General features: G+C 48.6%; 1 protein-coding gene across 1 annotated transcript in view; it reads left to right on the top strand.

The window, feature by feature from the left end:
• Positions 1 to 20,901, top strand: part of LOC120059086 (E3 ubiquitin-protein ligase HUWE1-like) — a 71,600-nt gene that overhangs the window by 47,375 nt on the left and 3,324 nt on the right. Inside the window, exons 52-79 of the mRNA XM_039007879.1 lie at positions 2,821 to 3,036; positions 3,327 to 3,428; positions 3,783 to 3,910; positions 4,310 to 4,469; positions 4,910 to 5,138; positions 5,436 to 5,614; positions 5,848 to 5,937; positions 6,083 to 6,289; positions 7,203 to 7,517; positions 7,941 to 8,145; positions 8,406 to 8,530; positions 8,678 to 8,901; positions 9,152 to 9,361; positions 9,562 to 9,746; positions 9,855 to 10,527; positions 10,774 to 11,467; positions 11,709 to 11,800; positions 12,209 to 12,365; positions 13,456 to 13,591; positions 15,324 to 15,538; positions 15,823 to 16,046; positions 17,083 to 17,185; positions 17,488 to 17,637; positions 17,959 to 18,204; positions 18,431 to 18,548; positions 18,827 to 18,967; positions 19,695 to 19,982; positions 20,273 to 20,378. Of these exons, the coding sequence (XP_038863807.1) occupies positions 2,821 to 3,036; positions 3,327 to 3,428; positions 3,783 to 3,910; positions 4,310 to 4,469; positions 4,910 to 5,138; positions 5,436 to 5,614; positions 5,848 to 5,937; positions 6,083 to 6,289; positions 7,203 to 7,517; positions 7,941 to 8,145; positions 8,406 to 8,530; positions 8,678 to 8,901; positions 9,152 to 9,361; positions 9,562 to 9,746; positions 9,855 to 10,527; positions 10,774 to 11,467; positions 11,709 to 11,800; positions 12,209 to 12,365; positions 13,456 to 13,591; positions 15,324 to 15,538; positions 15,823 to 16,046; positions 17,083 to 17,185; positions 17,488 to 17,637; positions 17,959 to 18,204; positions 18,431 to 18,548; positions 18,827 to 18,967; positions 19,695 to 19,982; positions 20,273 to 20,378 (5,918 nt within the window). The remainder of the gene's footprint in view (positions 1 to 2,820; positions 3,037 to 3,326; positions 3,429 to 3,782; positions 3,911 to 4,309; positions 4,470 to 4,909; positions 5,139 to 5,435; positions 5,615 to 5,847; positions 5,938 to 6,082; positions 6,290 to 7,202; positions 7,518 to 7,940; positions 8,146 to 8,405; positions 8,531 to 8,677; positions 8,902 to 9,151; positions 9,362 to 9,561; positions 9,747 to 9,854; positions 10,528 to 10,773; positions 11,468 to 11,708; positions 11,801 to 12,208; positions 12,366 to 13,455; positions 13,592 to 15,323; positions 15,539 to 15,822; positions 16,047 to 17,082; positions 17,186 to 17,487; positions 17,638 to 17,958; positions 18,205 to 18,430; positions 18,549 to 18,826; positions 18,968 to 19,694; positions 19,983 to 20,272; positions 20,379 to 20,901) is intronic.

Raw genomic sequence — 20,901 nt, 5'->3', positions numbered from 1 at the left:
ATCATCCGTTCACCTACTCTGCGTCTCACAAAGACACGGCGGTTGGAACCAAAAAGCTCAAATTTGGATTCATCAGACCAAAGGACAGATGTCCTCCGGTCTAATGTCCATTGCTCGTGTTACTTGGCCCAAGCAAGTCTCTTCTTATTATTGGTGTCCTTTAATAGTGGTTTCTTTGCATCAATTCAACCATGAAGGCCTGATTCACACAGTCTCCTCTGAACAGTTGATGTTGAGATGTGTCTGTTATTGAACTCTGAAGAATTTATTTGGGCTGCAATTTCTGAGGCTGGTAACTCTAATGAACTTATCCTCTGCAGCAGAGGTAACTGGGTCTTCCTTTCCTATGGCGGTCCTCATGAGAGCCAGTTTCATCGTAGTGCTTGATGGTTTTTGGGACTGCAATTGAAGAAACTTTCAAAGTCATTGAAATTTTCTGCATTGACTGACCTTCATGTCTTGAAGTAATGATGGACTGTCATTTCTATTTGCTTATTTCAGCTGTTCATGCCATAATATGGACTTAGCCCTATTTGGTAAAATACCATCTTCTGTATACCACCCCTACCTTGTCACAACACAACTGATTGGCTCAAATGTATTAAGAAGGAAAGAAATACTACAAAAAAATGTTTAACAAGGCACACCTGTTGCATTCCAGGTGACTACCTCATGAAGCTGATTGAGAGAATGCAAAGTGTGCGCAAAGCTGTCATCAAGGCAAAGGGGTGGCTGCTTTGAAGCATCTGAAGAAAAAAAAAATATTTTGATTTGTTTAACACTTTTTGGATTACTACGTGCTTCCATATGTATTATTTCATAGTTTTGATGTCTTCACTATTATTCTACAATGTTGAAACTAGTAAAAAATAAAGAAAAACCCTTGAATGAGTAGGTGTATCCACCTTCTGACCGGTACACACTCTGCATGGTCAAAGGTATGTGGACACTCCTTCAAACAACTGTAGCTGACAGATGTATAACATTTAGCACACAGCCATGCAATCTCCATAGACAAACATTGGTAGTAGAATGGCCTTATTGAAGAGCTCAGTGACTTTCAATGTTGCACTGTCATAGGATGCCAGCTTTCAAACAAGTCAGTTCGTCCCTGCTAGAGCTGCCCAGGTCAACTTTAAGTGCATTTATTGTGAAGTAGAACCATCTAGGAGCACCAACGGCTCAGCCTCAAAGTCGTAGGCCACACAAGCTCACAGAATGGGACCGTTGAGTGCTGTAGCACATAAAAATTATCGGTCCTCGGTTTCAACACTCACTACCGATTTCCAAACTGCCTCTTGAAGCTATGTCAGCACAAGAGCTGTTTGTCTGGAGCTTCATCAAATGGGTTTCCATGGCCGAGCAGCCACACACAAGCGTAAGATCACCATGCGCAATACCAAGCTTCGACTGGAGTGGTGTAAAGCTCGCCGCCATTGGACTCTGGAGCAGTGGAAATGCGTTCTCTGAATCACTCTTCACCATCTGGCAATCCGACGGACGAATCTGGGTTTGGTGTATGCCAGGAAAACTCTACCTGCCCGAATGCTTAGTGCCAACTGTCAAGTTTGGTGGAGAAGGAATAATGGTCTGTGGCTGTTTTTCATGGTTTGGGCTAGGCCCCTTAGTTCCAGTGAAGGGAAATCTTAATGTTACAGCGTACAATGACATTCTAGACAATTTTGTGCTTCCAACTTTGTGGCATCAGTTTGGGGAAGGCCCTTTCTTGTTTCAGCATGACAATGCCCCCATGCACAAAGTGAGGTCCGTACAGAAATGGTTTGGAAGAACTTGACTACCCTGCACAGAGCCCTGACCTCAACCCCATCAAACATCTTTGGGATGAATTTGATCGCAGACTGCGAGTCAGGCCTAATCCCCCAACATCAGTGTCCGACCTTAATAATGCTGTTGTGGCTGAATAGAAGCAAGTCCCCACAGCAATGTTCCAGCATCTAGTGGAAAGCCTTCCCAGAAGAGTGGAGGCTGTTATAGCATCAAAGTTGGGACCAACTCTATATTAATGCCCTTGATTATGGAATGAGATGTTCAACGAGCAGGTGTCCACATACTTATATATATAATTACACTCACACACATTTTAAATACTTAATTTCAATCCACCAAAAAAAGGATCCAAACATTTCAAAGGTCCCTGTATGCATGGCACGCAAGGGTACAGAAAGCACGCCCTTCTCCCAAACAGCTAGGCTGCCCACGACAGCTGAAACAGAGCAGTACTTAGCCAATTGCTTTGCCCTCGTTTTTGTCAGTCCCTCAATCTGGAGGCCACTCCCTGCAAGCCTGTGTACATGGCCGAGACTGCCAAATATCAGCACCACCAGCTGGCACCTCCACCCGAGGCTGCCCCAGCATGCCACAAGGGGCTGGTACTGAAGCGGCTTCTCAGCCAAGGCCTGTTCCATGTAGCCGTCCAATGACCAGCCCACTTCCAAAATGAGCAACTCTCCTGGCCTCTACCCACAACAATATCTGGCACACAGGAAAACATCATAAACCTCAAACCAGCTTCCCCTTACACAAGAATGTTTATGCATGTGTGATGTTGGTGACATTACTTTTCTCACCTTGCTGGCTATCAGGTCAACAAAGTGGTCATGTTTAGCAATGTATTAATCCTTGCATTAACATACACACAGACGTTCGCACTCATAAACACACATACACATGTACTAACAAATATGGTCACACTACACACAAACAGATACTCCACAGAAGCAAAGGGAAATGGAAAGGCCTAATTTGGACTGTTCTAGGCTTATCGTTCCGTTCATCTTACTGGATCCATGTTCGTTGCAGGTGACTCGGTTGAGGGGACTCTGGTCGAGGGCAGTCACAGGGTCCAAGGGACAGACAGTGACCTGATGGATGGAGAGACGGAGGGAGACACAGTGGTCATCGCTGGACAGCCGGAGGTGCTCAGCACCACAGCCATGCAGGTAGAGAACGAGCTGGTGGATCTGATAGACGAGCTGTTGGAGAGAGATGCCGGCGCTGTCAACAGCTCCATTATCGGTAAGCAAAGCAGCCTGCTGTCCAGGACTCTGTTCAGAAGGGTGAAACGTTACAAAACCTTCAGGTAGAATTTTTTGTTGTTGTAGAATAGCTGATTGTCTGTCGTGCAGATTTGGGCAAATGTTCTACTCTTTTGCATACATCTCTATTGGAAAGATTGTTAACGTTTCACCCCTCTGAATACACCACTGGGCTCATCATACTGATATGGGATGGTGTCAATTGAAAGGGGCGAGCACATACAATACAGTCTTGATGGCTTATTTTTTTATATCGGTTTTGTCACTCAGTGGGACGTGGTAGCGGTGAGGACGAATCACAAGAGGACGTGTTGATGGATGAGGCGCCATCCAATATCAGTCAGGCGTCTACTCTACAGACCAACAGAGAAGGTCAGTGCTGGCGCTGATGGTTTCTTTTCACGTTGTCCTCCATGATTCCGACAGTTATGGTGGATGCGTAACCAGGCCAGCACAGTATAGCTCGGCTCGGATCTGTCATAAAGATACATTAAATTACTATTTCATTTGTTATATTCAGTACTATGGGGTTATTAGTGTGAACAGGGTTGAAGTGTGTTGGGTGGTTGGGTCTCACTCCATCTGTCCTTTCCTGTCTCTCCATCTCACCTTCCAACTCTCCTTCACTGTCCTCCATCGACCCTTCACTGTTCTCTCCATCTCACCCTCCAACTCCTTCACTGTCCTCCGTCTCACACTCCAACTGTCCGTCTTTTCCTATCGTAGACTCTATGAACATCCTGGAGCCCGAGGATGAGGAGCACACGCAGGAGGAAGACTCCAGCGGCAGCAATGATGATGAAGACAGCCAAGATGAAGAGGAGGAGGAAGAAGAGGAAGAGGAGGAGGACCAGGTGAGGAAAAGGGAGTGTTTTTGGTGTTTGTGTAACAAATAACCATACTTGACTAGTAACATTTAACATTTACATTTAACATTTAAGTTATTTAGCAGACGCTCTTATCCAGAGCGACTTACAAATTGGTGCATTCACCTTATGATATCCAGTGGAACAGCCACTTTACAATAGTGCATCTAAATCTTTTAGGGGGGGGGGGGGGTTAGAAGGATTACTTTAAAAAGTAACCTTTTTTGAGACCTGAGGAGTTGCATTGGCTCCGGTTTTATGGGCTAATATAGGGAAGATCTGGTTGTGAACCCGCTCGGTCCCATTTGAACGGTCTCCATTCACTTTTGAGAGTTAGTTTTACACTATGTAATGTAAGAAAAATATTCCATGTTCTCTTTCTCTCAGGATGATGAAGAAGGTGATGAGGATGATGATGATGAAGGGTCAGAGATGGAGCTGGATGAAGATTTCCCAGACATCAACGCTGCGCCACACATTCGCTTCGAGAGGTTTGACCGCGATGATGATCTCATCATCGAGTTTGACAACATGTTCTCCACCACCGGTGAGTCATCTTGGTGTTTTATTCGTCTTTGTTTTTAATATATGGATAGATTTAGAAGGCAATTTATGTTATTGGCCTGGGCCCATATTTATAAAGCTTCTTGGTGTAGGAGTGCTAATTTAGGATTAGTACCCCCTGTCAATCATATTCCTTTTAATCTGAAAGGCAGAACTGATCCTAGATCAGCACTCCTACTCAGATGCTTTGAGTACGAGCCCTGATATCTCCAAGTAGATTTCTAGTCTCTCTTCGAAATCCTCTTTAACAACTAAGACTACAGACACACAGCCTTACCAATAGCTGGATTAGCTATGTAGCTATAGTAATATATAGCCTAGATTATGATAACCATGTAACGGTATGTAGAATGACGGGGTTGTGTCACTACGTGTCCCCCTAATGTCTGCAACTGTTCTCTCTGTTTATCATGTTCCCATCAGCTGACATCCCTCCCTCCCCAGGCAACATCCCCAGCTCCCACCCCCTGATGGTGCGTCACGCCGACCACGGCTCCTTAACGCTGGGCGGAGCGGGCACCAACAACCGTCTAGCGCAAGGCATGGGTCGCAGCCAGAGAACGCTACGCCAGCTCACCGCCAACACGGGCCACACCATACACGTCCACTACCCTGGGAACAGACAGCCCAACCCCCCACTCATCCTGCAGAGGTGAGACAGATGCTACAGTGAATGAATAGATTAATTAATGGGACTTTTCCTTGATTCGGTCAAATACTTCAGCTGCCTTTTGATTTAGTTTGCCAGGTACAAAGGGATCTTTGGAATAGTCCTCAAGTTCATAGTCCAAGCAAAATCAATCGCACCTCATAAACAAAGTATTGACACTAGTTGCTTTATTGATGTTTGACCCAGGTCCATTTCTAAGGAGGTCATGTCTGTGTATGTGGGTGGGTTTAAAGAGAATACTAAGATCATATATATGCCTGTGCCTTCCCTCTCCTCTAGACTGCTGGGTCCCAGTGCTGCAGCAGACATCCTGCAGTTGTCCAGCTCTCTGCCACTGCAGTCCCGCGGCCGTGCCCGACTCCTGGTGGGCAACGAGGACGTGCACATCATCGCCCGATCTGACGACGAGCTACTGGACGACTTCTTCCATGAGCAGAGCAGCACCGGAGGACAAGCAGGTAGGACACCCAATCACTGTCCACGCTGCTCTATGGGGCCGCTTTACCAGACCCATGTTAAGCCTAGTCCTGGATGTGGAAATACTTTCATTGGAGATTAAGTCCAGGACAAGGAGGAATCTCTGTGGGGAACGGTGTCCTAAGGGCTTAGTCTGTGCTAGTAGCCCCAGTCAAAGCTTTGATTTGCATTTCGTTGAATTGCTCGTAATTCTGTTTGTATCCTGTCTTTCCAGGCACTCTGTCCAGTATCCCCACTGCCTTAACCCGATGGACTGATGAGTGTAAAGTGCTGGATGCTGAGAGCATGCACGACTGTGTCGCAGGTATTTCACATCTACTAGTCTGCTATTGGACTGACACATGATTATTGTATTCCCTGATTCTCATATTGTTGCTGAATCATGCAGTCACACACAGTATACTTCACCCCTCTATCCCCACCCCTCTATTTCTCTCTCTCCTTCCCAGTGGTGAAGGTTCCTATCCTGCAGCACCTGGAGACTCTGAGAGACGAGGAGCTGGAGGAGAGGAGGGAAAAGAGACGGAGACAGCTGGCTGAGGAAGAGGAGGCTAAGCAGAACGACAGAAGAACAGGAGGAGAGGAGGCCAGGGAACAGAGTCTACAGGGCTCAGGACTGGGGACGGTCAACGGTGCTGCTGGAGAGACCACTGCTGGTACTGCCACTTTTTGTTTTGAAATGCCTTTATTTGTAATATTGCTTTTACCGGATTCATCAAGTTTGAAGCTCTAACTTCTAAACAATTTTGCTCAAGTTAATTATTTTCAGATAATGTTCTGGTCATTTTCAGTGTATTATTGTTCTGTGCATGTGTTTAGTAGCCTAACCCAAACCCTCTGGACCCTTCTGAAGCCAGTGGACAGACGGGCGGACGGACAGATTAGCGGGCTGTGGGCTGAGGTAGTAGTTTGTATAGTTTTAGGATCACACCAGATCTGGGAGATGACTATACAGTCTACTGTCTTTCCCACGGCAACGCCATAGCGACCCAACTATTACCATGGAAACAACAGGACTGCCGTCTTATTGATCAAAAAAATTTGATTGATTTAGGCGGTTACTCTGCAACTGATGGTTGAAAAACATGTTACTGTGACAGTATTACGTAATATTATATGTCTATGTTGTAATGTGCTTGTGTCCTCTTAATGTACGGCTGGAACCCTTCTATGGCTGTGCTGTGGTGAGGTAGTAAGTTGTGTTGTTGTTGGGGATCAGGATAGTGCGCCCCGTACGGGAGATAACTATACAACTTACTGCCTTCCTCAGTGCTGCCCAACAACATCTCACAGCAATCTCACTGATGTCATTGTTACCTCTCTGACTCGGGGCTCCTCAAACCTCTGCTTGAATACCACAGCCAGTTCCCCTGATAAAGTCTACAGTACTAGCACACCTGTAGGATCTGCTGTAACTGAAGTAGTGAACCTATTGCTCCCTATTGAGTTAGTTTGACTCATCTCCTGTTCTGTGTGTTGTCCCAACAGTGACATCAAGTGAACCTATTGCTCAAAATCAGAACTGTTTGTCAGTTGTCCCCTCTGTTCTGTGTGTCTTCCCTGGTTCAGAAGGTGAGCCCCAGGGCAGTGGGGTGTCCTGTCTGGATCCCCCCAGGGTCTCAGAAGGCTTCCTCACCGCGCCCCCTTCAGGAGAGGTCACCCCCACCACCCCAGCCCCCCACGAACAGGCCCTGGTCTCCCTGGAGACCGCCATCAGCCAGCAGGTCCACCAGCCAATCGCAGATCTGCTCCTGGCCGAGTCGCACACCAATTCGCTGGCCACACTGGCGGGGGCGGGTCTTCCTGACCTGACGGCTTCATCCGATCGGCTGAACTGTGAAGCTGAGGCATCCCAGATGGAAATGTCCCCGGCGCCCCCTATTGGTGAGAGAGGAGAGATGATGGATGGAGGCAGGGAAGGTAGACTAGCTTTGGAACTGTAAAAACTATCGGCATGTTCGTTTTAGCTCGCCCCCAGCACCGGTTGTCCGAGTTTGCACATTTGAAACCATTCCACTCTTTCACAGAGTGATTTCATGAGCAGCGAGGACACACATCTTGTATTTGCAGTGATGCTGTTGACCAATCTGTCCGACAACAATCTGTCTTTTAAATATACCCGTCCATGGCTAACTACACATTGCTTCACAGTGTTGTGCTAGTGTAGATATCGGAACAAAGCAGGTGTAAATGCAACCACATTGTTTTTCCCAGGATGTTGTCATCAGCCTATAAAGAGAGGTGCTTATTGTATCAACATTTTGCTCCTCTTCCTTGTCCTCTCCTCCCCTGTCTTGCCCGCACCAGCCTCCCTGAGTCCAGACATCGTGGAGACCTCTGAGCCTGCAGCGGTGGGCGTGTCACAATTGGAAGGGTCTCCCATGGATACCAGTAGCCCCGTCTCTGCCACGCAGGAAGAGCCCAACCCTGCCCAGGCTGTCCATCTGTCTCAGGAGCTGTCTGGGAGTGGAGACAGCGGGGTGACGAACACGCACACAGACGCAGAGACCGGGTGAGGGTCTTAGAAGACAATACGAACGATACATTCCAAATTTGAACCCAAGCCCTTCTTTAGCTCTAGAAGATTTAGATAGGTTTATATCAAACATGATACATTCTACCTCACCTGTCAGAGGGCAACATGGAGCTACTACTGTTCCATATTGCTTATATCAATGGCAGAGGCTCTGAGGGAAAGATGAGCTAAACAAAACTATTTTTCTCATGCCAAGCCATTTGCCCCCTCCCTCTCTCTCCTCCCTCCCTCTGTAGCTCCACCACTGTCTCCACCCCTGGAGAGACCATGCCCCTGAGTGACCGTGCCAACAGCCAATCCCAGGCCATCCAGGAAGAGCCACTCCCATCCACCAGCAATGAGGATGAGGACCCACTGGCAGGTAAGATGAGTCTCATTGGTTGTTTCTGTCCCTCTCCCTCAGTGGTGGGCATCCAACACTATTCTAAAGTGCATGATTGTACTGCTCACCTGTTGCACAACTGGCGCCTTGATTGTACTTCATACTGTCGCCCCTCTCTCTGTCCAGGCATCAGTCTACCAGAGGGTGTTGACCCGTCCTTCTTGGCAGCTCTCCCAGAGGACATCCGTCGTGAGGTGCTCCAGAACCAGCTGGGTATTCGACCCCCGGCGCGCCCCCCTGCCTCCTCCACCCTCCCCTCCACCACCACCCCAGTACTAGGAGGAGGACCCGGGGTCACGGAGGTCAGCCCTGAGTTCCTGGCTGCCCTACCACCTGCCATACAGGAGGAGGTGAGGAACAAAATTTAGGACTATTAAAAAATTTTGTTATTTAACCAGCCATGTAGTTGTAGGACTGAACTGTGTAAGAATTATTTTGAAGACGTTATGAATTCTCAATAAAGCCTTTATATATTGTTTAACTTATTTTGGTTTAAAGTGGTATAGTTCTAGATGGTGTCTAGAAGCCTCCAAGTCTGTCGAACCTGCCTCTTCCCCTTCCTTATCCCTGTCTTTCTCTCTCCCCTTCTCGCTCCCCCAGGTGCTGGCGCAGCAGAGGGCAGAGCAGCAGCGTAGAGAGCTGTCCCAGCAGCCCACGCAGGGCGACACTCCCCTGGACCCTGTCACCTTCATCCAGACCCTCCCCTCGGAGCTGCGTCGCTCCGTCCTGGAAGATATGGAGGACAGTGTGCTGGCAGTGATGCCCCCGGACATCGCCGCCGAGGCAGCCGCGCTGCGCCGCGAGCAGGAGGTGAGTGTAAGATTCGTTTTTCTACACACTATCACCAAGTAACACAACTGTGCCAACCCACGTAGAATTTCTTCGATAAATAACAGATTTGATCAAATACTGTTTCGGCTACATCATGTGCTTAGATGTAAAACATTAGAAACCCCTTATTATATGCAGTTATTTCATCATTGCATTGTTTGTAAATTTGACATCAACAGGCTCGTCAGAGACAGCTGATGCACGAGAGGCTATTTGGCCATAGTTCGAGCTCGGCCTTGTCGGCCATCTTGAGGTCGCCTGCGTTTACTAGCCGCCTGGGGGGAAACCGAGGAGTACAGTACACCCGCCTAGCCGTGCAGAGAGGAGGGACCTTCCAGATGGGAGGAGGGGCCAACCACAGCAGGTGAGAGGGACAGGATTGTTGGTGAAGGGAGAATGTGTCTGTGTGATGTTTTAAGGAGAAGGCATGGTCTTAAGGTTCCGTCTAACGTGTCCTCTGTCCTCTCCCCAGGCCGTCCAGTTCCAGTGTGGACTCTCTGCTGCGTCTGCGCGGTCGTCTGCTCCTGGACCACGAGGCCTTGTCCTGTCTCCTGGTCCTCCTCTTCGTAGACGAACCCAAACTCAACACCAGCCGTCTGCACCGCGTGCTCCGCAACCTGTGCTACCACTCCCAGACTCGTGGCTGGGTCATCCGCAGTCTCCTCTCCATCCTGCAGCGCAGCAGCGAGAGTGAGGTGTGTGTTGAGACCACCCGCCTGGAAGACGCCAGAGGCAAGCGGACCGCCGGCGGTCAGGGAGGTTACGGAGCGAGTAAAGGATCTACGACCACAGCTACCGCTGCCTCCTCCCTCTCTTCCTCTTCCTCCTCCTCTCTGGAGTTGATCAACAGGGTGGAGTCTCGTAGCTCCTCCCAGCTCTCTTGGCTGTCCGTTTCCATGGACGCGGCTCTAGGCTGCCGCACAAACATTTTCCAGATCCAACGGGCGTCGGGGCGGAAGCACGCCGACCGGCACTCTGCTGGGGGGACGTCAGGAGGGCCCGGGGGGACCCTGGGAGGAGGGGTACAGGGGGTTACAGCTGGGGTGACGTGTCCAGGGGGAGGAGGGTCGACTGTACACATCCACCCCCAAGCCGCCCCTGTGGTCTGTCGACACGTACTGGATACTCTTATCCAACTGGCCAAGGTAGGAGACAGTTTAGAACTGGATGGGTGGATGAACATGCTACTTCTCAGGGAAAGTGGGTCTGGAATCTGTATCAGTCATTCATTTTAGGGCTCAGACCAGAGCCTTTGTATGTCTTGGTCTTTAACTCTATTTTTTTTACTTTGAAAGTGGGTTTCAAAATGTTATGGAAATAGTGAATTGTCAATGCGATGTCTCTCAATTAGTCCAGGTCATTAACCTCGTGTGTTACTCTCCTATCGCCAGGTGTTCCCCAGTCACTTCACCCAGCAGCGCTGTAAGGACCTGCTCTCCTCCTCCACCTCTGATCTGGACTCCCGTCTGTGTGCTGCTGCCTCCATCGTTACTGGAACAGCAGGAGGAGGCTCTAGATCTACCCAGACTAACACCTGCTCCACTCCCTCCTCAGCCCAGAACTCCCTGGGCGGGGGTTCCTGTGGAACGGCCATCACCCCCCAGTCCCTGGGCATCTCCACCGACTTCTGGGACCTGCTGGTGAAACTGGACAACATGAATGTGTCGAGGAAAGGCAAGGCCTCCATGAAGACTGTTCCCCTAGGGGCAGGAGGGGAGGCCGAGGGGGCTCAGTACAGCCTGGAGGCCTCTCCGCTGGGCCAGCTGATGAATATGCTGTCCCACCCAGTGATACGACGCTCCTCCCTGCTCACCGAGAAGCTGCTGCGTCTCCTGTCCCTCATCTCCATCGCCTTGCCTGATAATAAGGCTACTGAAGTCCCAGCTGGACACCAGACGCCGCAGTCTACCACCGCCGGAGCTGGCAATCCCGCCACTGCCACCAGTGCAGCAGCAACAGCCGGTGCTCCGGGCTCTGTCTCAGCCTCTGCTCAGGGGACCACTGTAGGGGTGGTAGTTCCAGCTCAGGGTTCATCTTCCACAGCTATAGTGTCCATACCCACCTCTACTGGAGCCAGCGCAACCGGTGAGAACGCACCGCAGCTTCACTTTAGAAGCAATACACTGACATCACTTTATCGGAGTGGGATAAGATGAGATTAACTTTGTCACCAAGGGGAGTTTGGGCTTGTCTACCCGTCACGCAATACTAATAGTGTCAATGTTTATCTTTGTGAACGCAACAAGGTAACGCACCATAATAGAAGACTATAATGATGTGTGATTGTGATATGTGTGTGTGATGTGATTGTGTTTTGTCTCAACAGGGAAGCACCGAGCGACCGTGCTCTGTATTGAAAGTGACACCAAGCTTGCCTCCACTGGACTCACTGAGAAACAACTGCAGCTCTCTGTCGAGGTACAGAACAGAATGCGCTCTAAAACAACACTGGGTCCCTAACTGGGGAGGCTCATAGCTCTCTACATAGCTAGGTGTATCTGTGCAGCGTCTAGTGATGTCCCTACAGTAGTACTTCCTTCCTGTTGGTCTGTTTTCTTCAATTTGGTTCATAATGAACACCACCCAGGCTTTAGTAACACTAGTGGGACTCTCCTGCGAGGCTAATGTAAGTGCCTCCCATTTTTTCTTACGTTAGGCTCTGATGAAGGCGCCCTACGCTGAAATGTACGCCTGTTTCTAGGTTCTGAAAATAAATTCAGATCAACGCAGAGTGCTGCTTTTTCTTGGGGTTTCACCTGTTGAAGTGTCCCGAGGGTAAGGAATGTTTTTTTGGCTAGAGTAACACTCTTCCCCGCCCCTCCCCAGGTGCTGACCAGTCACTCGTGTTCAGAGGAGGGTCTGGAGGATGCAGCTAACATCCTGCTCCAGCTGTCCAGAGGAGACGGAACCACTAGAGACACCGTACTGCGTCTGCTGCTGAGTGGAGCTAGACACCTGGGATACACACTCTGCAAACAGATTGGTTAGTAGGCTACATCATACACACAACCATATACAGTCAAGCTGTTTGTATTCAAAGCTGAAACTACACACACTTCCAACGGTTACATTTGTTTCATTTTTCACTAAGATTTCACTTATGAACCAATGTAATGGTCATGGTTTCAAAATTACTTGACCGATAGAACTCAGTGTATCTACTGATGGTGTTAAATTAGGTTTTCTGGACATAACGAAAGGTGCACCGCAGGGGTCAATTCTGGGTTCTGACATGTTTACATAAAATAATATTGACTTGTCTGCAAAAAATGGTAACCTGCGCTTGTATGCTGATGATACTGTTGTGTATGCTATTAGACCCTGGTCAACCATGGGTCTATCTCAACTACAGTCTGCCTTCATTGTATTACAGAAACACTTTATTGACCTGAAATTAGTATTGAATGCAGGTCAAACTAAGTATATGTTGTTCTTCTCTGATTTAGTAGGTCATGCCTGTTGCTAAATAGTAGAAAGCAGATTATTCAGTCGACGGTCCTAGATTATGGCGACGTCTATATGAACGCAGCTGCAACTTCATTAAAGCTGTTAAATGCAGTTAATTCTAGTGCACTGTGCTTTATTACGGGTGACGGTTTTAGTACTCATCACTGCATTTTCTACCAGAATGTTGGTTGGCTGCCTTTTGATATCATGTATGTTGCTACATTGCTATGTTTTCATTTATAAAGCCATTTTACTGGACTCCCACTGTACCTAACATATTTATTAGACTTTAGAGTTACCACCCCCAGTCTCAGGAATGGTTAACGCTGGAAGTTCCTTCCATCTCTACTGAATTAGGTTAACAATCTTCGTTATGTTCTGGTGCCTCTAGGGCAATTCAAAAAGCTGATTGAGAACCTTATTATTGATCAATGTCTTTGTTATTTTTGACTGTCTTCCTGCTTACATTTTGATGTGTGTTTTCAGTAATTTCTGTAATTCAGGGCTCATCTGTGAGAGACCTTGGTAGTCCCAGTATGACTCCCTGATAAAATACAGGTTACATAAATAATGTGCAAATGTAACCAACTTACTATCCTGTCTACTCCCCCTCTCTTCTCCTCCAGGCACGTTATTGGCCGAGCTGCGGGAGTACAACCTGGAGCAGCAGAGGAGAGCCCGGGCTGACGCCCAGTCACCTGACGCCCCTGCCGAGGACACCTCCATCTCCGCCAGGCTGAAGGCCGGCAAGCTCTCTAGCAGGTGAAGAGAGAGAGAGTCTTGCAACGTATGGGGGTTAGGGGTCAGAGTTAGGGTCAAGCTCTCTAGCAGGTGAAGTGATGGAGGGGGTTAGGGTTCAGGGTTAGGGTTCAAGCTCTAGGAGGTGAAAGAGGGAGGGTCTGGGGAGGCCGTAGTACCAGATGCTGTTTTTCTGGATCCAGATTAAGACCACACCTAAACTAAAAAGCACTTTCAGTTTTAGTCCAGGGGTAGGCTTCTCTATTGCTTTTTAGTCAGCTTAATCTGTGTCTAACTCAAGTGGTCTACATACTAGGACAGGGAAGACTGTGTGGAAGAACTGCTTCTAGTAGATGTATTATCTTGAGACTAAATGCCCAGTGTTAAGGACAGTGTCCTGTTGAGGCAGCTATGTGATTAGGCTGACATTTAGCTCTCTCAACCTTTCTGGCGCAGGCGTTCCGTTAGTGACCCCCCTCGACAACATCCGGTGAAATTGCAGAGCTCCAAATTCAAAATACAATAAACGCAATATTAAACCTTCATGATAATACAAGTGTCATACATGATTCTTTAGCTTAGAATCTTGGCAATCTAACCCCATTGTCGGATTTCAAAAAGGCTTTACGGCAAAAGCACAGCATTCGATTATCTGAGGTCAGCGCCCCACAACAACATATTATCCAAACAAGCACAGGGGTCACAAAATCCCAAATAGCTACAAAATAAGTCACTTACCATTGAAGATCTTCCTCTGATCGCAATCACAAGAGTCCCAGGAACACAATGAATGATCGTTTTGTTCAATAAATTCCTTCTTTATATCCCAAATAGTCCGTTTTAGTAGGCATCATTGAGATCAGTAATCCACCCGTTCAGAATGCAGACATAGGAGTTCCAAAAGTTACCAGTAAAGTTTGACCAAACAAATCAAACAACGTTTCTAATTCATTATTAGGTACTCTAATATCTAAATAAATGATAATATTTCATACGAAACTATTTTCAATAGGAAAGGGAAAGAACGCAGCGCGCTCCCTCAGTCACGCGCGCAATGAGACTAGCTTTGCCATAGAGCTCCCTGAGGATAAACAACTATTCCTCGTTGGTTTTTCTAAAAACAAGCCTGAAACCATGTATAAAGACTGACATCTAGTGGAAGCCATAGGAACTGCAATTTGGGAAGTGGAAGTCTTTGTTTTCAATAGCTTAACCTTTGAATTGGCTGGCGGGTCAACAGAAAAACAATGTGTCCTCGGGTTTCTGCCTGCCAAATCAGTTCTGTTATACTCACAGACATAATTTGAACAGTTTTAGAGTGTTTTCTATCCAATACTACCATGCATATGCATGTCCTAGCTTCTGGGCCTGAGTAGCAGGTAGTTTACTTTGGGCACCTCAGTCATCCAAACTTCTGAATTCTGCCCCCTATCCCTGTAATGAATAGTCATCGGTGGTTCTCTCCTAGTGCCAACTTTACCTATTCAGATATGGCTAAATACGACACTTTAAATAGATGAGTCTGGGAGTTTAGAGAGACCCACAGTTTAAGGCTTGAAATGAAAAAAATATTTGTATTTTATTTTAACATGGTCGTGATTTTCAAAGTTTATAGTCAACCATCTGTCGGTGTCTGATCATTTAGGCCACAGCTTTTTCCTTGGTGTGTCTGTCTGCGTTTGTCTATACTGCTCTACTGCCACTCCGTTTCTGTATAATGACAGTATTTTGCCTTGTCGCCCGTCCTCGCGTGCTGACGGGGGCGCAGGTTCGACGGCTCTGAGAGCGTGGTGATTGTGGCTGCCCAGAAGCGTACGCTGGGCGGACGAGAGCTGCAGCTGCCCTGCATGTCTTCCCTGACCTCAAAGACGTCCACCCAGAAGTTCTTCCTGCGGGTCCTGCAGGTCATCATCCAGCTCCGGGAGGACACGCGCCGCGCCAACAAGAAGGCCAAGCAGACCGGACGACTTGGTAAGACGTGTGCACTACTAACACACTCACTACCCCATTACACAGAGAGGGCAAAATCAGTCATAGTAATGGCTTCAGCCTGTTCTTGTAAAGAGATGAACCGGAACAAAACTGTTGAGCTGGTTAATATGACCAGGAAGACGAGAGCGGTTGAGAGCTTTCTCTGACAGGGATGTGATTTCCCTAATTACCAGGAATGACAGAGTTTCTAGTTTAGACTTTCTATGTTGTCTGGATCACATCTCTGCTCTGGGTGTTCTGTAACTGGTCTCCTGTGTGTCCAGGCTCTACCAGTCTGGGCTCCGCCAGCAGCATCCAGGCGGCGGTCCGTCAGCTGGAAGCCGAGGCTGATGCCATCATTCAGATGGTGAGAGAGGGGCAGCGAGCACGCCGTCTGCAGCAGGCCCCCCCGCCCTCCGCCTCTGTCGCTGCTGTCACCACCTCCGGATCCTCTGTGGCCGCCCCTCATGCCCCCGCTGCTGCCCCCGGCACGGCGAGCGCTGCCACGGTTAGCATGATGGGCCGCATCGCACTGACAGAATACTGCTACTATTGAGCAAACATGACTAAACGCAAACGTGCATATTGATCCATACGCTCACACGTTATTGCTGTTGACTACATGACTCATACCGACCACATGCTCATTCTGTAGACCTGGCTTCAAATAGTACCAGATGGCCGTTTTTTTGTTGCACTTTTGGAACTTATTGGTGCCATTGTATCAGGCTCAATCAAGTGTAGCTGAAGTATTTGAAAGAAATCAGACTATTTTAACCCAGGTCTGATGACATGCATATTGACCATTCACTCACACACTGCTATCGTTGACATCTCCATGCATATTGAACTTACTCTACGGGCATGTAAACTGACACAGTGCTATTGACAGCGTCGTTGCATTTACAATCAGCCTACAGTACAGCCCAACATCCATGATGCATGACAGTAGCTGAAAACAGACAGAGACGATCCACTGCATTCTGACGGCCTGTCCGGTCTGTCTGAAGAGGGAATGCATCCATCAGACCTGGGTCTAAGCTTGGCTGAGCTTTCCTGGCTTATTGGACCAATAGAATAGTCCTAAAATCTTGACCCCCCCCCCCAAAAAAAATCTGGAACTCCAGGCAGGCTAGAGCAGACCCTCAAAGTATTTGGAAGATTTCAAATAGTATTTGAACCCAGGTCTAGAATGGATGTGCTGGCTGCTCTCTACTGTATGATGTGAATTGATGATGTGTGTATTGGCTGGCTGTCATGGCTTCATGCTTTTGCCCCCTCCCTCCCAGTCCCCCTCGGTCTGTGTCTGTCTGTAGCCTTATGAGAATGTTAATGTCATGGTGCATCAGCATGCCCCACTGGTTTTCTGGTTTACTGGAAAACTGTCAGGCTTGTGTTGAATGAATCACATGTTTCTTTCTTTGTTTTGTTCTTTCTCTCGCCCACCCTCTCTATTTCCCTCTTTCTTTCTCCCTCTGTCTCTCTTGTTCGCTCTGATTCTCACTCTTTCTCTCTTTTTGCCCTCCCTCCATTCCTCTCTCCAGTCAGAGGTGGGGTCAGTGTCTGAGCCCCAGGCAGTTCAGAGGGATGATTCTCCCATGGATGTAGACCAGCCCTCTCCCCTGGAGCAGGACCCTGCACCCCTGGGTTAGACAGGCCTCCACCACAATAACCACTACAGTCCTCAGCTACCACAACACAGGTTCCAGCTCATCTTTATTGCAGTCACGCTGTGCAGATCAGATTTCACAATGCCTAAAAAGGTGTTTCAGGAACCACATTCGTATGGTATGGCCAAGTTCTGAGAGCAGCGTGACTGCAAAGAAAGACAATCTTGAACATGACCAGAGCCACTCAAACCACAACAGAAATACCGCGCTTTAGGGAGCACTTGTCTTGGCATAGTGATTCTAACATTATTGTGTTTGGTATTTCCTGCTCTTGTGCAGATGAAGAAGGCAACAGCCAATCAGAGACAGAGGAGCGTCTCCCGGACCTTCCCCTGCTGAGCGAGCAGCTGCTATTGGACGAGTTGTGGGACATGCTCGGGGAGTGCCTGAAGGAACTGGAGGAGTCACATGATCAACACGCTGTTCTGGGTACGTTAGGTTTACAATATTGAACCTCACATGGGTAAATCTAGGGCCCTGAGATTTTCCTGAGCGTGACATCGGTATACTAAGTGTTAACACTATGTATCTGTCGTAGAACCTCCATTGGAAAACCAATGTCCTGAATGTGTCAAAAGTAGTGGTCATTGATTTTGCAGTCATGCAGTGAAACATGGTCAACCCTCAGCCCATACGAAACAGGAAATGTTTGGAAATGGAATGTTTTGTTCTTACTGAACACAACCTTGGATAAAAGCCTTTTTCACAGGAGTGATGACGTCGTCTGCTCACATCTCGCCTCTCCCTCAGTCCTTCAGCCAGCGGTAGAGGCCTTCTTCCTGGTCCATGCCACAGAGAGGGAGAGCAAGCCCCCTGTCAGAGACACCAGGGAGAGCCAGCTGTCCCACATCAAAGATGAACCTCCCCCCCTGTCCCCCGCACCCCTCACTCCCGCCACCCCCTCCTCTCTGGACCCGTTCTTCTCCAGAGAACCCTCCTCCATGCACATCTCCTCCAACCTGCCTCCCGACACACAGAAGTTCCTCCGCTTCGCTGGTGAGTTTTGGGACTAGGAAGGAGGGTATAGCAGGGTATGGACTCCAGTATTTTCCTTGCATCCTCTCTCTTTGCCAGTCACTTAAAACATCAGGAAGTGAGGAGTCGAGAAATAATTTAGAGATTCGGCCTGGATCATTTTGGAAAGCCCACGTGTGTTAGTTGCACTGTAGGTCTTTGTCTCTCTTCCATTCTCTCCTTTTCTCTCCCTCCCTCCCCCCTACAGAGACTCACCGTACAGTGCTAAACCAGATTCTGCGCCAGTCCACCACCCACCTGGCCGACGGACCCTTCGCTGTGCTGGTTGACTACATCCGTATCCTCGATTTTGACGTCAAGAGAAAGTAAGGAAGGATTTTCTTATGGGGCGTCATCTTGGTCATGTTCATTAGTCACCTAATGGAGGAAAACTGATTAAAACAGAGACACCCTGGACTTGTCCAAAAATAAACTCATTTCGTTTTCAGTTTAAAACATGCTTTCGCTTGCTCGCCCTAATGAACAACCCTGATCTCTCTCCAGGTCAAACACTGGTCCTTTGAATGGAAGCATGCCTCTTTCATGATAACATTTGAGCTTTTTTTTATTTTTTTTATATTATTGACCCCCTCCCTCTCCCCAGGTACTTCCGTCAGGAGCTGGAGCGTCTGGACGAGGGTCTGAGGAAGGAGGATATGGCTGTCCACGTCAGGAGAGATCACGTGTTTGAAGACTCCTACAGAGAGCTGCACCGCAAGAGTCCCGAGGACATGAAGAACAGGCTGTAAGAGACTCTGCTTTCTCTGTCTCTTATGGTTTCTCTCTCTGTCTCTTGGGGTTTCTCTCTCTGTCTCTTGGGGTTTCTCTCTCTGTCTCTTATGGTTTCTCTCTCTGTCTCTTATGGTTTCTATCTCTGTCTCTTGGGGTTTCTCTCTCTGTCTCTTGGGGTTTCTCTCTCTGTCTCTTGGGGTTTCTCTCTCTGTCTCTTATGGTTTCTCTCTCTGTCTCTTATGGTTTCTCTCTCTGTCTCTTGGGGTTTCTCTCTCTGTCTCTTGGGGTTTCTCTCTCTGTCTCTTGGGGTCGGTCTCTCTGTCTCTTGGGGTCGGTCTCTCTGTCTCTTGGGGTCGGTCTCTCTGTCTCTTGGGGTTTCTCTCTCTGTCTCTTGGGGTTTCTCTCTCTGTCTCTTGGGGTCGGTCTCTCTCTGTCTCTTGGGGTCGGTCTCTCTCTGTCTCTTGGGGTCGGTCTCTCTCTGTCTCTTGGGGTCGGTCTCTCTCTGTCTCTTGGGGTCGGTCTCTCTCTGTCTCTTGGGGTCGGTCTCTCTCTGTCTCTTGGGGTCGGTCTCTCTCTGTCTCTTGGGGTCGGTCTCTCTCTGTCTCTTGGGGTCGGTCTCTCTCTGTCTCTATCTGGATTGCTTCTGTCTTTTTGTATCTTTATCTCAATGTGTTCTGACTATTATGACAGAATGACAGTCAAGTGCACTGACCTCGTACATCTCCTTTCCCCCCCACCAGGTACATAGTGTTTGAAGGAGAGGAGGGTCAGGATGCCGGAGGTCTGCTGAGAGAGTGGTACATGATCATCTCCAGGGAGATGTTTAACGCCATGTACGCCCTGTTCCGCACCTCGCCCGGCGACAGGGTCACCTACACCATTAACCCCTCCTCGCACTGCAACCCAAACCACCTCAGCTACTTCAAGTTCGTAGGTCGCGTGGTGGCCAAGGCCGTCTACGACAACCGACTGCTGGAGTGCTACTTCACACGCAGCTTCTACAAGCACATCCTGGGCAAGAGTGTCAGGTAGGGGGGCTGTGGACACACACACACTACTTCACACGCAGCTTCTACAAGCACATCCTGGGCAAGAGTGTCAGGTAGGGGGGCTGTGGACACACACATACTACTTCACACGCAGCTTCTACAAGCACATCCTGGGCAAGAGCGTCACGTAACAAAACAGACTACTTCTTGGCCCATGAGGGCAAACGGTGTTGAGATCATGGAGATGTACGTATGTAGAGATGTGTGTTGTGTTAACTGTGGAGTATCACTGTGCAGTAGTTGATTGAGCGTGTGTGTTGTGTCGTCAGGTACACAGACATGGAGAGTGAGGACTACCCGTTCTTCCAGGGCCTTGTCTACCTGCTGGAGAATAATGTCTCTACTCTGGGCTATGAGCTGACATTCAGCACTGAGGTACGTCCTTTCCGTGTTTCTTATATCAACCAAACTCAGAAAACTGCAAATTATGCAGGCCAGTGCCTCAGGATGGGTATAGAGAATGTGACCTAAATGATCACTAACGGATGCCAGCCCTTGACCCAACATTGGATAAAACATGTTAGTTACATTTCTCTATAGCATGTGACCCCACACATACTATTACATTCTGTGGAAGCACTGCTGAACTGTCTCCCTCCCTCCAATCCCTCCACCCCCCTTCTGCTTGCCTCTCATATGTCCCTCCAATCCCTCCACCCCCCTCCTGCTTGCCTCTCATATGTCCCTCTAATCCCTCCACCCCCCTCCTGCTTGCCTCTCATATGTCCCTCCAATCCCTCCACCCCCCTCCTGCTTGCCTCTCATATGTCCCTCCAATCCCTCCACCCCCCTCCTGCTTGCCTCTCATATGTCCCTCCAATCCCTCCACCCCCCTCCTGCTTGCCTCTCATATGTCCCTCCAATCCCTCCACCCCCCTCCCGCTTGCCTCTCTCATGT

Source organism: Salvelinus namaycush, chromosome 14 (genome assembly GCF_016432855.1).
Source record: "Salvelinus namaycush isolate Seneca chromosome 14, SaNama_1.0, whole genome shotgun sequence".
NCBI lineage: Eukaryota > Metazoa > Chordata > Actinopteri > Salmoniformes > Salmonidae > Salvelinus > Salvelinus namaycush.
The sequence above is the reverse complement of the archived record's forward strand: the minus strand, read 5'-3'. Positions and strand labels throughout refer to the sequence as shown.